The 17538-nt window shown below is 41.9% G+C and overlaps 1 protein-coding gene across 1 annotated transcript in view; it reads right to left on the bottom strand.

Annotated features, from left to right (window-relative positions):
* LOC117507030 (sodium channel protein type 8 subunit alpha-like) overlaps positions 1–17538 on the bottom strand; it is a 195911-nt gene that overhangs the window by 123124 nt on the left and 55249 nt on the right. The window contains 3 exon segments of the mRNA XM_034166715.1: positions 15441–15569; positions 15669–15758; positions 16647–16765. Of these exon segments, the coding sequence (XP_034022606.1) occupies positions 15441–15569; positions 15669–15758; positions 16647–16765 (338 nt within the window).

Genomic DNA, 17538 nt, shown 5'->3' with positions numbered 1-17538 from the left:
TCATCAGTGCATATATGTCACAGGTAGGTTGTGAGACGAAGGAGAAAGAACATTTCTGGAATGAGTTAGATGAGGTGATGGAGAGTGTGCACAAGCATGAAAGAGTGGTGATAGGAGTGGACTTCAATAGCCATGTTGGCAAAGGGAACAAAGGTCATGACGAGATGGGTAGATATGGTATCAAGGACAGGCATGTGGAAGGACAGATGGTAGTTGATTTTGCAAAAAGAATGGAAATGGCTGTGGTGAACACCTACTTTAAGAAAAGGGAGGAGCACAGGGTGACATGAGAGTGGAGGAAGGTGCACACAGGTGGACAACATCCTTTATAGGAGATGCAAGATGAAAGAAATTGGAGACTGTAAGGTGGTGGCAGGAGAGTGTAGCCAGACAGCATAGGATAATGGTTTGTAGGGTGACTTTGGAGGTGAAGAAGAAGAAGAGAGTGAGAGCTCAATAAAGGATCAGATGGTGGAGGATGATGGAGAAAGACTGTTGTGTGAAAGTCAATGAGCAGATGAGAGAGGCACTGAATAGAGGGGAAGCAATTTTGGAAAAGTATGCAGATGTGGTGAGGGAGAGAGCTAGGAAGGTACTGGGTGGGACATCTGGACAGAGGAAAGAAGACAAGGAGAATTGGTGGCGGAACAAAGAGGTCCAGGAAAGCATAAGGAGAAAGAGGTTGGCAAAAAAGAATTGGGAATTGGGCATATTGCGAGCTGAACAACAAGTTAAATAGTAAGGAAGGAGAAAATGACTTGTACCAATTGGCCAGACAAAGGGACAGAGCTGAAAAGGATGTGCAGCAGGTTAGGACGGCAAAAATGCAAATGGCAATGCGCTGATTAGGGAGGAGAGTGTGTTAAGAAGGTGGAGAGAATATTTGGGGAAGTGATGAATGAAGAAAATGAGAGAGATGATGAATGATGTAGAGAGAGTAAATCAGGGAAGTGCAAGAGATTAGTAAGGATGAAGTGAGGGCAGCTAAGAAGAGGAGGAAGAGTGGAAAGGAAATTGGTCCAAATGACATACCAGTGGAGGCATGGAAATATCTAGGAGAGATGGCTGTGGCGTTTCTAACCAGATTGTTTAATAAAATCTTGGAAAGTGACAGGATGCCTGAGCAGTGGAGCTGAAGTGTGCTGGTTCATGTTTTTAAGAACAAGGATGATGTGCAGAGCTACACGAACTACAGGGGCAAAAACCTGATCAGCCACGGCATGAAGTTATGGGAAAGAGTAGTAGAAGCTAGGCTTAGAAAACAGGTGAAGATGTGTGAGCAACAATATGGTTTCATGCTGAGAAACAGCACTCCAGATGCAATGTTTGCTGTGAGAATACTGTTGAAGAAGTATAGAGAAAGCCAAAAGAAGTTACATTGTGTTTGTGGATTTAGAGAATGCTTATTATGACAGGGTGCCAAGAAAAGACTTGTGGTATTGTATGAGGAAGTTGGCAGTGGCAGAGAAGTATATGAGGGTAGTGCAGGAAGCAGTAGGAATGACAGACTCATTCAAGGTGGAGGTGGGATTACACCAAGGATCAGCTCATGGACAGTTCCTAGCTGTAAAGGTATGTCTATGGTTGATTTAATATCTTGTTAATGGATCACATGAGCTCCGCTGTGTGTGCACACTGCGCTGAGGCAGTGACTCATCACTCTCCAAAGAAGCATTTAGGCAGAATGCCAGCTCACGAAAGAGTGATTTTTCAATCAATAATGGACGAACACAATGTTAAAATTTGGATGACTGTGTGAAAGTGGCTGTGTTGAAAGCCGCGGAAGAAATAACTCTTGTGAAACCGCGAAAAACAAACTATATATATATACACACATATATACATATACACACACACACACAGTACAGGCCAAAGGTTTGGACACACCTTATCATTCAATGCGTTTTCTTCATTTTCATGACTATTTACATTGTAGATTCTCATTGAAGGCATCAAAACTATGAATGAAAGGAGAGTGATGGAGTGCTACGGCAGATGACCTGACCTCCACAGTCACCGGACATGAACCCAATCGAGATGGTTTGGGGTGAGCTGGACCGCAGAGTGAAGGCAAAGGGGCCAACAAGTGCTAAACACCTCTGGGAACTCCTTCAAGACTGTTGGAAAACCATTTCAGGGGACTACCTCTTGAAACTCATCAAGAGAATGCCAAGAGTGTGCAAAGCAGTAATCAGAGCAAAGGGTGGCTACTTTGAAGAAACTAGAATATAAAACATGTTTTCAATTATTTCACCTTTTTTGTTAAGTACATAACTCCACATGTGTTCATTCATAGTTTTGATGCCTTCAGTGAGAATCTACAATGTAAATAGTCATGAAAATAAAGAAAACGCATTGACTAGAAGGTGTGTCCAAACTTTTGGCCTGTACTCTGTGTGTGTGTATATATATATATATATATATATATATATATATATATATATATATATATATACACACATACATACATACATACATACATACATACACACACAAACACACACATACAGCAGTTTTCAGAATAATAATAGTACAATGTGACTAGATTAATCCAGGTGTTGAGCATACGAGGTCTGTCCAAAAAGTAACTGACCTTTTTATTTTTTTCAAAAACTATATGGATTTGAATCACGTGTGATTGCGTCAGCCAAGCTTAAACCTTCGTGCACATGCGTGAGTTTTTCCACGCCTGTCGGTTGCGTCATTCGCCTGTGGGCAGGCTTTGAGTGAGCACTGGTCCACCCCTCCCGTTGGATTTCTTTTGTCTGAGAACTTGCTGAGAGACTGCCGCTTTGCTCCATGAAATTTTTTTCAGAAACTGTTAGAGACAGGCAGTTGGAAACCATTCGATAGATTAATTTGGATATCGGTGAAGATTCTGTCGGCGTCACGCGGATTATGGACTGTTAAAACATTTTTAAAGACGGCCCACAGCGGCAGAATCTTCACCGATATCCAACTGAATCTATCGAATGGTTTCCAACTGGCTGTCTCTAACAGTTTCTGAAAAAAATTTCATGGAGCAAAGCGGCAGTCTCTCAGCAAGTTCTCAGACAAAAGAAATCCGACGGGAGGGGTGGACCAGTGCTCACTCAAAGCCTGCCCACAGGCGAATGACGCAACCAACAGGCGTGGAAAAACTCACGCATGCGCACGAAGGTTCAAGCTTGGCTGATGTAATCACACGTGATTCAAATCCATATAGTTTTTGAAAAAAATAAAAAGGTATGATACTTTTTGGACAGACCTCATATTTCTTATTGTTACATGGGAAACAAAGTACCAGTAGATTCAGTAGATTCTCACAAATCCAACAAGACCAAGCATTCATGATATGCAACTCTTAACGCTATGAAATTGGGCTATTAGTAAAAAAAAGTAGAAAAGGGGGTGTTCACAATAATAGTAGTATCTGCTGTTGACGCTACAAACTCAAAACTATTATGTTCAAACTGCTTTTTTAGCAATCCTGTGAATCACTAAACTAGTATTTAGTTGTATAACCACAGTTTTTCATGATTTCTTCACATCTGCGAGGCATTAATTTTGTTGGATTGGAACCAAGATTTTGATCGTTTACTAGTGTGCTTGGGGTCATTGTCTTGTTGAAACACCCATTTCAAGGGCATGTACTCTTCAGCATAAGGCAACATGACCTCTTCAAGTATTTTGACATATCCAAACTGATCCATGATACCTGGTATGTCATATATAGGCCCAACACCATAGTAGGAAAAACATGCCCATATCATGATGCTTGCACCACCATGCTTCACTGTCTTCACTGTGAACTGTGGCTTGAATTCAGAGTTTGGGGGTCGTCTCACAAACTGTCTCTGGCCCTTGGACTCAAAAAGAACAATTTTACTCTGATCAGTCCACAAAATATTCCTCCATTTCTCTTTAGGCCAGTTGATGTGTTCTTTGGCAAATTCTAACCTCTTCTGCACGTCTTTTATTTAACAGAGGGACTTTGCAGGGAATTCTTGCAAATACATTAGCTTCACACAGGTGTCTTCTAACTGTCACAGCACTTACAGGTAACTCCAGACTGTCTTTGATCATCCTGGAGCTGATCAATGGGTGAGCCTTTGCCATTCTGGTTATTCTTCTATCCATTTTGATGGTTGTTTTCCGTTTTCTTCCACACATCTCTGGTTTTTTGTCCATTTTAAAGCATTGGAGATCATTGTAGATGAACAGCCTATAATTTTTTGCACCTGCGTATAAGTTTTCCCCTCTCCAATCAACTTTTTAATCAAACTACGCTGTTCTTCTGAACAATATCTTGAACGTCCCACTTTCCTCAGGCTTTCAAAGAGAAAAGCATGTTCAACAGGTGCTGGCTTCATCCTTAAATAGGGGACACCTGATTCACACCTGTTTGTTCCACAAAATTGACAAACTCACTGACTGAATGACACACTACTATTATTGTGAACACCCCTTTTCTACTTTTTTTTTTACTAATAGCCTAATTTCATAGCCTTAAGAGTGTGCATATCATGAATGCTTGGTCTTGTTGGATTTGTGAGAATCTACTGAATCTACTGGTACCTTGTTTCCCATATAACAATAAGAAATATACTCAAAACCTGGATTAATCTTTTTAGTCACATAGCACTACTATTATTCTGAACACTACTGTATTATATATATATATATATATATATATATTTTTTTTTTAAGTGATTTTTTTAGCATTTTTTTAAGTGATTTTTTTAGCAGGTGTATATAATCAATCAATCAATCAAGTTTATTTCTAGAGCCCTTTACAACACTCAAAGTGACCAAAGTGCTTTACAACAAAATTTAAAAACAAAACGTGGTAAAAACAAATATCCAGCAGTAAAACCATTACAAAAACAATTAAATAAAATCTACATAAAAACATTTAATAACATAAAATAAAGCGCCATCATGGTACTGAGTGTTAAAAGCCAGCCTGAACAAATACGTCTTGAGCCTGGACTTAAAAAGCTCCAAGTCAGAGATGATTCTCATTTCAGGGGGCAATTTATTCCAAAGTTTGGGCCCAGCAACAGAGAAGGCCCGATCACCCCAGCATTTAGACCTGGACCTGGGCACCTCTAGCAAAAGCTGATTTACAGACCTCAAAGACCTGTTTGAGACACGAGGATGCAAAAGCTCAGTCAAATAAGGAGGGGCCAGGCCATTAAGGGCTTTAAAGACAAACATCAGAATTTTAAAATCAACCCTAAAAGAGACTGGAAGCCAGTGCAAATTAAAAAGAACTGGGGTGATGTGCTGACGTCTTGATATGTTTGTTAAAAATCGGGCTGCAGCATTTTGCACCAGCTGGAGACGACTCAGAGATGTCTGAGGAACTCCAACATAAAGGGCATTACAATAGTCAATTCTAGAGCTGATAAAACCGTGGATAGTTTTTTCAAGGTCAGTGTGATTTAAAAATGGTTTAACCTTAGATAAAAGACGCAACAGATAAAAACTTGTTCTTACCACGCTGTCAATTTGTTTGTCAAATCTAAAAGAATTGTCAAATACCACCCCAAGATTTCTTACTATAGGTTTCAAAGACGCAGACTACAAACCAGAACCTAGAAGAGCAGGGTCACCAAACAAAATATAATCAGTTTTGTCCTCGTTCAAATGGAGAAAATTTTGCTGTAGCCACAGCTTTATATCAGCCATGCAGTCTGACAAACGTCTGATAGCGTCATTTGTATTTGAAGACACTGGCAGATAAATCTGCAGGTCATCTGCATAGCAATGAAAAGACATGTTATGTCTCTCCATAATGGAGCCCAGTGGTAACATATAAAGACAAAACAAAATGGGGCCCAAAATGGAACCCTGGGGTACTCCACAAGACAAGGTTGCAATAGAGGCGGACAAGTCACCTATCATGACAGAAAATGTTCTGTTCATTAGATAGGAACTAAACCACTTTAATGCTGTTCCACAAATGCCAACATGGTGCTTTAAACGAGACAGGAGAACCCTGTGATCAACAGTATCAAATGCTGCTGTCAAATCAAGAAGCACTAAAAGAAATGGGCATTTAGCATCAAGCGACAGAGCCACATCATTGTGGACTTTGAGGAGTGCAGATTATGTGCTGTGCCTTGTTCTAAACCCTGACTGAAATTTTTCAAGAATAAAATTACTATCTAAGAACACTTGCAACTGTTTAACAGCTTTTTCAATCATTTTTAAAATAAAACACAAATTTGACACAGGTCTAAAATTAGATAGAACAGAAGTGTCAAGGCGTGGTTTTTTTTAAGCAATGGTCTCACCACAGCATGTTTGAAAGCGTCAGGAAAACATCCTGAACTTAAAGACATATTAATTAAAATTAAAAGGGAAGGGCCAACAGTGGTGAACACTTCTTTCAGTAATTTAGCAGGAAGAAAATCTAAAGGGCAGTTAGTGACCCTCATGCATTTAACAATGTCAGTGAGGGATGTCAAAGTGATGGGATCAAAATGATCAAACACTGCAGAGTGCACAGTAGTAACAGACTCCTCCAGATTGATACTGCAGCTTCTCAGTGCTCTCACTGACATCACCTTATCCACAAAAAAGTGTAAGAAGTCCTCACAGGTAGAAACAGTGGCATTTTCAAAATGAGGGGTGCGGGGGTTCACAACCAAATTAATTGTGTTGAACAACACGCGAGGGCTATGTCCATTTGTGGAAATAATGTCAGACAGATACTGGGATTTAGCTTCCTTCACTGCCCTCTGATACTGAGCAAGATTGACCTTAAGAATCTCCAATGACACATGTAGTCTGTCCTTCTTCCAGCGAGGTTCTGCCTGTCTGCAGCGCTGCCTGATTGCACGAGTAGTGTCATTTAGCCAGGGGTCAGCCCTTGGTTTAGAAGACCTGCACCTAAAAGGAGCGATTTTGTCAAGGATCCCAGTACAGGTGGTATGGAAAAACGATAAAAGGCTATCTAGGCCTTGAGGGAGAGACTCTTCATAATAGGTAGAAATCTCCATATTCACAAAAGCAGTTGCAAATTCCCCAGCAGTTGAAGAAGTAATAATCCTGCGGCGAGAAGGTGGGGCGGGAGGCTTACTGACAGGTGGAGGAGCAAGAACGTCAAAAAAAATTGAGAAATGATCTGAAATGGGAGTGTCTGATATTTCTGTAAGAGACACTATGAGCCCATGAGTGATAATCAAATCCAGAGTGTGTCCAGCATTGTGGGTTGGTTTATCCACAATCTGAGTTAAATCAAAAGATGTCAGAAGACGTTTAAAGTCAGTGGCCACCTGATCGGACTGGCAATAAACGTGGATATTAAAATCTCCACAGATTAGAATGTGATCCTATTTGGGGGCCAACTCAGCTAAGAACTCAGAGAACTCCTGAATAAAGTCATTATTATATTCAGGTGGACGATAGACCACAGCACATAATATTGGACAAGAAAAATCTATCAGGAACAGCTGTACTTCAAAAGAGGAATAATTATTTGCATGTAAAGACTTGCATGCAAATTTATCCTTGAAGACGGTGGCAACTCCGCCTCCCCGACCAGACGCACAAGGCGAACAGAGGAAAGAGCAGTGAGGGGGGAGGAGCTCCGTGAAGGCGCTGTAGTCACCTGGTTTAGTCCACGTTTCCGTCAACATGAGGATATCCAGCCGACGTGAGGAAAAGAAGTCGTTCAGAATAAAAGTTTTATTTGCGAGAGACCTCGCATTTATAAGAGCGAAGTGCACCAGCGTGTGGTCCACATTTCCTGAGCCACACGCGATAGGACGGAGATTTTCCTCTACTGACCCTCGCCTGCAGACACGGATACGCCGGTGGCAGCTGAATTGTTCGTAGTCGGCACCTGGGACAGCTGACCTGAGCCAACGGAAATCCGCAAAACGCCACACGATGAAGTTGTCATTCCCCGGAGGAAGTCGAAAGGAACGACAGAAATCACACATCGAGGGCTGCGCCAGGTAGGCTCTCAGTCTTATGAGTATACCGCTGCGTTTCCCCCGTTTTCTGTGGCGGCGTTTGCGAGGCAATTGAGCAGTTACACGCCGCAAGAAGTAAGGCACCGACTTCAGTAACGGAGGGAGCGGCTTCGTTTTCCCATCGATCGCGGGCCTAATCTAATAATTAATAATTAAAGTGGCCACCTCATTGTGTATGCTGAACAGCAGCGCACGCGCAAAAGAGCGATTTTGCAGAAATAAACCATGGGTTAAAGTTCTTCGTCACCACGACAGATTTCGGTCATTTGGAAAATTTAACCACACATACGCGTGCACATATGGTGTCATGCGTGTGTTGGGGCCGAAATATGATACTCTCACTGTCAAAGCAACATCCCATTCTGCGCTAATCAAAGCAGCAGCAATGTCAGCATGGATGGTGCCGCAACATCCATGCTGTATTACAAATTGTAATATTTTTATTTATTTGATTTATATATTAATAATAATAAGAGCAACAACAACAATAATAGTAATAATAATTAATAATAATACAATACAATTTTAGAGAAACACACAAAAAGAACCTGATAAAACAACAGAAAAGATAAAACCAACTAACAATGAACATAAATAAATGAATATAGAAATAAATAACTGTTTCCTGTGAACACCTAGTGACTCTTACACCTCCACTTCATCCCTGTTTTATTTAAGTTTAATGACAATTTGTTTTGGTCAAACCACATCTAGCTGTGTTTTTACACAAGAAAAAAATAAAATGCACATTTGTGCCTTTTCTCATGAAAATATCTTATTAAAGATCACATATTACACTTTAGTCAGGCCTTTAAAATACTTTTGTGGACTCTTGCTGTAATATGTTGTCAGTGGTTGAGATAGTTGTAGAACTCAGCCACATGGGGTGTGCAGCCAGTACATTCCGAATGCCGGTCCCAAGCCTGGATAAATGAGGAAAGTTGTGTCAGGAAGGGCATCCGGTGTAAAACACGCCAACCCAACTATGCAGACGAAGAATTGAATTTCCATACTGGATCAGTCCCGGCCCGGGTTAACAACATCCGCAACCGGTGCTATTGTCCAACAGGGTGCTGGTGGAAATTGGGCTACTGCTGGGTGAAGACGATGAAGAGGAGGAGAACGTTTCCACAAACAGCAGGAGAAGAAGAAAACTATAAGGGTGGAAATGAGACTGGGGACTTTGAATGTTGGTAGTATGACTGGTAAAGGGAGAGAGCTGGCTGATATGATGGAGAGGAGAAAGGTAGACATACTGTGTGTGCAAGAGACCAAGTGGAAGGGAAGTAAGAGCAGGAGCATCAGCGGTGGGTACAAGTTGTTGTACCATGGTGAGGACAGGAAGAGAAATGGTGTTGGGGTCATTTTAAAGGAAGAGTATGTTAAAAGTGTGTTGGAGGTTAAACGAGTGTCTGACAGGGTGATGAGTGTGAAGTTGGAAATTGAAGGGGTGATGATGAATATCATCAGTGCATATGCCCCACAGGTAGGTTGTGAGATGAAGGAGAAAGAAGATTTCTGGAGTGTGTTAGATGAGGTGGTGGAGAGTGTGCCCAAACATGAAAGAGTGGTGATAGGAGCGGACTTCAATGGGCATGTTGGTGAAGGGAACACAGGTGATGAGGAAGTAATGGGTAGATATGGTATCAAGGATAGGAATGGGGAAGGACAGATGGTAGTTGATTTTGCAAAAAGGATGGAAATGGCTGTGGTGAATACCTACTTTAAGAAAAGGGAGGAGCACAGGGTAACATACAAGAGTGGAGGAAGGTGCACACAGGTGGACTACATTATTTATAGGAAATGCAAGCTAAAAGAAATCAGAGACTGTAAGGTGGTGGCAGGAGAGTGTCGTTAGACAGCATAGGATGGTTGTTTGTAGGATGACTTTAGAGGTAAAGAAGAAGAAGAGAGTGAGAACTCAACAAAGGATCAGATGGTGGAAGATGAAGGAGGAAGACTGTTATGTGAAATTTAGCAAGCAGGTGAGAGAAGCACTGGTTGGAGGGGAAGCAATTTTGGACAACCGGAAAAGTACTGCAGATGTGGTGAGGGAGACCGCTAGGACAGTACTGGGTATGAAATCTGGACAGTGGAAGGAAGACAAGGAGACTTGGTGGTGGAATGAAGAGGTTCCAGGAAAGCATAAGGAGAAAGAGGTTGGCAAAAAAGTTTTGGGATAGTCGGAGAGATGAAGAAAGTAGACAGGAGTACAAGGAGATGTGGCGTAAGGCGAAAAGAGAAGTGGCAAAAGGGAAGGAAAAGGCATATTGCGAGCTGTACAAGAAGTTGAATAGTAAGGAAGGAGAAAAGGACTTGTACCGATTGGCCAGACAAAGGGACAGAGCTGGAAAGGATGTGCAGCAGGTTAGGGTGGTAAAAGATGCACATGGTAATGTGCAGACAAGTGAGGAGTGTGTGCTGAGAAGGTGGATGGAATATTTTGAAGAGCTGATGAATAAAGAAAATGAGTGAGAGACAAGGCTGGATAATGTGGTTAGAGTAAATCAGGAAGGACAAGAGATTAGTAAGGAAGAAGTGAGGGCTGCTATGAAGAGGATGAAGAGTGGAAAGGCAGTTGGTCCAGATGACATTCCAGTGGAGGCATGGAAATGTCTCGGAGAGATGGCAGTAGAGTTTCTAACCAGATTGTTTAATAAAATCTTGGAAAGTGAGAGGATGCCTGAGGAGTGGAGACGAAGTGTGCTGGTTCCTATTTTCAAGAACAAGGGTGATGTGCAGAGCTGCAGTAACTACAGAGGCATAAAGTTGATCAGCCACAGCATGAAGTTATGGAAAAGAGTAGTAGAAGCTAGGCTTAGAAAACAGGTGAAGATCTGTGAGCAGCAATATGGTTTCATGCCGAGAATGAGCACTGTAGATGCAATGTTTGCTCTGAGAATGCTGTTGGAGAAGTAAAGAGAAGGCCAGAAAGAGTTACATTGTGTGTTTGTGGACTTAGAAAAAGCTTATGACAGGGTGCCAAGAGAAGAGCTGTGGTATTGTATGAGGAAGTCTGGAGTGGCAGAGAAGTATGTTAGGGTAGTGCAGGACATGTACAAGAATAGTGTCACAGAGGTGAGATGCGCAGTTGGAATGACAGACTCATTTAAGGTGGAGATGGGATTACACCAAGGATCAGCTCTGAGTCCTTTCTTTTTTGCAGTGGTGATGACAGGTTAACGGATGAAATCAGACAGGAGTCCCCATGGACTATGATGTTTGCAGATGACAATGTGATCTGTAGTGACAGTAGAGAGCAAGTTGAGTCTAGTCTGGAGAGGTGGAGATATGCGTTGGAGAGAAGGGGAATGACAGTCAGTAGAAGCAAGACTGAGTGCATGTGTGTGAATGGGAGGGAGTCCAGTGGAATAGTGCAGTTGCAAGGAGTAGAAGTGGCGAAAGTAGATGAGCTGAAATATTTGGGGTCACTGTTCAAAGTAATGGAGGGTGTGGTAGAGAGGTAAAGAAGAGAGTGCAGGCAGGGTGGAGTGGGTGAAGAAAGGTGGCAGGAGTGATTTGTGACCGAAGAATATCAGCAAGAGTGAGTGAGACCAACTATGTTGTACGGTTTAGAGACGGTGGCACTAACAAAAAGACAGGAGGCAGAGCTGGAGGTGGCAGAGCTGAAGATGTTGATATTCTCTTTGGGAGTGACAAGAATGGACAGGATTAGGAATGAACATATCAGAGGGACAGCTCAGGTGGGACGGTTTGGAGACAAAGTCAGAGAGGCGAGATTGAGATGGTTTGGACATGTGCAGAGGAGGGACCCAGGAGAAGGATGCTGAGGATGGAGCCACCAGGCAGGAGGAGAAGAGGGAGGCCAAAGAGGAGGTTTATGGATGTGCTGAGGGAGGACATGCAGGTGGTTGGTGTGACAGAGGAAGATACAGAGGACAGGGTGAGATAGAAACGATTGATCTGCTGTGGCGACCCCTAACAGGAACAGCCGAAAGACAAAGAAGAAGGTTGAGATAGTTGTAGGCATCTAAAAATGCTCATAATTGGGTGAAACCTGATGGAAATCTCTTTGTGATGTGCCGATGATGGATGTATGTGCAAAATAAAACAAAACACTATATAACATCATAACTTTGTTACAAGCTCAAACGTTGATTTTGCGTGATAAAGGCCTTTTACTAATAACTCACTTAAAGAAATAATGGCAAAACTCACATGTAAGTAAGAAAATGGAACATGCTTCAGTCCTGTGAAAAGCAGTTTATTGTCTTTGTGAGATAAGAAACAGCCAATGTTCCCCAGGCCAAAACAAATCCCTCTGGAGGAGACGGTAAGGCAATTTGACCTCCAGGCTTGATAAGCCTGTAATGTTATTGTTACAGCAGTGAAATCACTTTTTAACAGTTCCACTTGCACAACCAAATCCCAATTATGAATTAAGAATATTCCCAATTATGAATTAAGAATATTCACCAGCCTCTGAAATCTTCAGCTTCAACTGCAAGGCACACATCTGCTCCAAGATGTCATCCAATTTGCGTCTGAGTTCAAGAGTCATCGCAGTCTGAGAATGCACTGCCTTGCCAACCTCGTTAATCATGACAGACAAGCGAGGGGCCGTGGTTCTTGATGCCGCCGTCTTGGCAATTTTCCGGTAGATCAGGGCAGCACACAAGGCAAAAAGTACCAGCCCTGCTACCATGAGATCAAAAATGAATAAATCCTCGATGTCCTCAACAGAGAAAGGCGCCAAGCATGCCACACGCCATTAACTCCAGGAGTCGAGGACATAGCCCGCAGGATACGTTCCATCTGGGCAGATAGGAGCCCCGGTCCTGACCTCCTTGTAGAAAAAATGGTGTCAATAGCGTTCAGAGACCAGCTGATTAATTCCATGGTTAGTCCAATAGTAGTCCAATAGATCCAGAACCCAATATAATTTGAGAAATTCACAGTCTGGTGAAGTAGGTACTTGAAGGTCAAAGGCAGAGAACAGAGATAAGGGAGAGTGGAGGAGATGCGACCTCCCTTTTCGGAGTCCCAATTCATGGCTTATTATTCGGTGGGACCCAGGCTTTACACACTAATGCCTCACATTCACCCCGATGTCAGGGTGCTCCCATACAAGGTACTCACTACACACCAGGAGCAACTAGGGGATTAAGGACCTTCTCCAAGGGCCCTTAGTGATTTTCCAGTCAGGCTGGGATTTGAACCAAGGATCCTCTGGCCTCAAGCCCTGCGCTTAACTGCTAGACCATCACTAATTTAAATCCGTTATAAGTTTAAAACGGACAACATACGTTACTGTATATGCATAAAATGGACAAAATCCATTATACGAGGTCTACTAGAAAAATATCCGACCTTATTATTTTTTCAAAAACCATATGGATTTGAATCACGTGTGACTGCGTCAGACAAGCTTGAACCCTCGTGCGCATGCGTGAGTTTTTCCACGCATGTCGGTTGCGTCATTCGCCTGTGAGCAGGCTTTGAGTGAGGAGTGGTCCAGCCCCCTCGCCAGATTTTCATTGTCAGGAAATGGCGGAATGATTTGGGCTTTTTTTCTCATCAGAATTTTTTCAGAAACTGTTAGAGACTGGCAGCTGGCAGCCTCTTTCCATGACAAAAACTCCTGTAACAGTGGAATGTGCCGTTCATTTCAAAACTGGACGCTTTTTTTATCCGGGACGTCGTCTGACTAGCACAGGGATTGTGAAAAGACGTGGACATCAGCACTTTTTCGGCACATTGAGACAGACGTGCGGAGGAATTCCGCGCGTCACGGCGGTGCCGCATGTCGCACAGCTACGCCGTGATGAAGCCTCACGGGACATGTTCTGGCATGTCCAGGCACATCCACAATTTCTCAGATAATCACTCAATGGAAAAACCACCGACAGCTGTCTGAACGCCATCTCAAAGCCGTCCTGTGAGACCAAAACGGAGGTGGTTTTGTCTCGCTCCAGCAGTGAATCCATCGTGACACGCGAAGCCTCTGCTCGGCTTTCTATGACAAAATCTCTTGTTAAAAGTGAAATCTGCCGGAAAATGGTTGATGTCCAGCTCTTGTGATAACCAGAGAAATGGCACACGATGGTCACGGATCCAGACAGCCATCCGTTTAGAAATGAAATGGTCGTTCAGCCTGTCGATGGCGGCTTTGGAGTGCGGCGCGCCCCACAGCCGCTGGGGGCCGTCCTTAAAGCGACAGTAACACTCCTTATTCTCTACCAAGCCCATAACATTTTCACCGAAAGCCAGATAAATTTTTCTAATGGGTTCCAGCTGCCAGTCTCTAACAGTTTCTGAAAAAATTCTGATGGAAAAAAAGCCCAAATCATTCCGCCATTTCCTGACAATGAAAATCCGACGAGGGGGTGGACCACTCCTCACTCAAAGCCTGCTCACAGGCGACTGACGCAACCAACAGGCGTGGAAAAACTCACGCATGCGCACGAGGGTTCAAGCTTGTCTGACGCAATCACACGTGATTCAAATCCATATGGTTTTTGAAAAAAATATAAGGTCGGACACTTTTCTAATAGACCTCGTACGTATAAAACAGACAAAATCTGCTACATGTATGTGACATATTAGTTGCAGTCAGGAGGTGCCGAACATCTACGACGAATCCTGAATCGGGACCTGCCTCATTTAATGACCCTGTCAAAACTAAGTAATAAGCGCCAGGCATTATGTACATTAAAAAGTGTTTTTTTAAGTCCACTGCAGAGTGGTACCTTAAAATCCTTAAGCCTGATTTATGCTTCTCCAGCTCTGCGGCCATGCAATGACGTCGATGTCTGTGTTACCCTTTAAAGTTCAATTTGCCACAGGAACAGTAGGTTTTTCTGGTTTAATTTGTCCCTCACAAGCTCAACTTTTTTATACAATCATCAACCTCTAAACCAACATTACAGTACGTGTAATTTTCCTCCATGAATTGCGGGTCATTTGAGCATCTGTTCCTGCGGCAAATTTCTGACTTTATGTTGTAAAGTTGGTCATATTTGCGGACTTGTCTGCCAAACGTTCCTTTATTTGATTTGATTGATCCATGTTCAAAATGTGATCGGCATGCACACTGCAAAAACTATTAAAATATGACAGGAGATGAAGGAGTGCAAACATAAAAGTGACCAGTCACAGCCCTTGCGATCTCATCTTTTGGCGTGTGCCATTTGCTGATGACTTCATTTTTAAAATGTTACTGATCCTTTCTATCTGTGACAGACTGGCATCTTGTCCAGAGTGTACCCTGCCTCATGCCCTGTGACTGTTGGAATAGGCTACACCCCCCTCCCACCCCCACCCCGTGACCCTTCATTGGTGTAAGCAGGTATAGCAAATGGATGGATGGATAGATCCTTCCTATTAATTAAGTTGATTTTACCTTACAATAATCATTTTTTTAATATAATTCTTTAATTTAAAAGAACTGAGACAATGCAACACAAATAAACAAGATTTTCATTAGAAAAAAATTCTTAATAAAGTACTTACGCCATTGAGATGACCATGAAATCAAGCCAGTTCCAAGGGTCTCTGAGAAAAGTGAAATCATCTATAGCAAAGCCTCGGGCAACAATTTTTGTGAGTGACTCAAATGTATAGATACCCGTGAAGGTATACCTTGGGAGGAGAAAAAAAGAGGAGACAGTAAAACGGTTAAAGGCACATTAATGAGTTGCATGATGATATAATTATTGAAAAAAATGTCCAGGTACTTACTCTACTTGTTTGGACCATTCTGGGGGGTCACTAAAAGTCATGAATATACAGTTGGTCAAAATCGTACACATGATGACCATGCTGAATAACGTGACGACAGCAGTTAAGGAAAGTTTTAAAAGCTTCACACATAACACCCTGCACATTCAAACAACAATCCAATCCCCAACAAATGTATTAGAACTTCAACAATGAAATTTGGGAGGAAAAAAAAGTGTGTGTGTGTGTGTGTGTGTGTGTGTGTGTGTGTGTGTGTGTGTGTGTGTAGATAGACAGATCGATAGAGACAGACAGACAGACAGATACATAGATATAAATGTTGTTTTTTTTAAAACACATGTTGACATATCTAATAAATACTGTATATTGTTGTTCATTTTAACTGAATTCCCTGAAGTGCCTGAAATGAAACTAAATTAACCGTTTCATTGTTCTGTGTTGTGTACTGCACTGTTTGTCATGTATGTCATTTGTTCAGATGATGATCTTGTTCAAAAGGGATTTGTTTAAAAAAGATTTTCAATGTCATTTAGAAAATATAATGCATTTATTAAAAATTTTCTCCCTGCATTAATTATTGCATTAAACAAGTTATCAATAAATGATGTAATGGGCTTATTTCGAACACACATGGGCTTAATTGGTACCATGGTACCATTTAAGCCCATTCCAGACTTTTGACTTTTTCCATAAAATTTCTTAATTATGTCTTCTGAATTGTGCAACTAATTACTAAATATTCAAATGAGAGGTAAATCTTGCCCTTCAACAAATTATGTCACTTACAAATTACGTCAATATATAGGAAAAATACCGAAACTTAGATTTTGGTGGGCTTAATGGGTACACTTACCCTAACTAGGAAAGGCAAACTATCTAATGTTATCAATAAATGTTTGAAAATACATCAGTTTTTGTTTTGTGTAATTTACTGTAGTGCTCATAAACTGAATCTGCCTTCACATTTTAAAAGGATATGAATGTATCAAAATCTTAATGGCTATTCGCCTAACTAAATTAAAAGGGCTTATGATGTACAAGGAAGGTGTGGCACTGAAGCGGAAGATTGTTTTTCCTTTGTTTAGGACTATAAATGTCTGTGGAGAGAAAAAGAAAGAGGGAATTATATCATTTCCAGAATGCATACAAGAGTACAAAGTATTCCGTACATGGTCTGCAAAGCTTTGCACGGTTTTCTGAAATGAAAGGAAGATATTAATACCTCAGCTGGTGATTAGCTGATGTGAATCCCGACCTTACCTCTTAGTCATGGTGCACCGTTGCATTGGTTTACCCTCTAAATGCATAAATCAGTCTTTCCCCTTACAGTACAGCTGATGTTGAACTGCATTTTTAGCATGACATACTGGTTAGAGCTGTTGTTGTGTTTTCACTTTAACTTAATAAAAATAATATTAAAATATTAATAAATACTCAAGCATTGGACTGCAGCAAACAATAGAAATATAGTTTAGTAAATTGTGGCAGCAAGTACACACAACTACTCATGTCTGCCTTCACATGACCTGACATTCCTCAAACCGTGACTAGTACGTTACTAAAGTTAACACATCTGGCCTGTTTGCATCAGACCAAACACCTGTCCTGGTGAGCCTTCACTGTAACAGCATTTGTGAGAGCTGCTTCAGAAGCACAGCAGACAGACGCATGAGAGGCTCTGACTCTTCGTGGTCAAATGACTCTCTTCTTCCCGAGTTTAAAGCTCTTACTGGAAGAGAGCCGCAAATGCTGTCATCGATCAAGGGTGGATCTGCTGACTCAAGGCTCTCAACAACCACTCCCCACCCATAAAGAGCACTGGACCTAGAGGGGCTGGGCGCTGGGGTGAGGCAGCAGTGTATGGTGTTTC

This window comes from Thalassophryne amazonica, chromosome 3, assembly GCF_902500255.1.
Source record: "Thalassophryne amazonica chromosome 3, fThaAma1.1, whole genome shotgun sequence".
Classification (NCBI taxonomy): domain Eukaryota; kingdom Metazoa; phylum Chordata; class Actinopteri; order Batrachoidiformes; family Batrachoididae; genus Thalassophryne; species Thalassophryne amazonica.
Note: the sequence above shows the minus strand (reverse complement) of the source record. Positions and strands in the feature narration are given on the sequence as shown.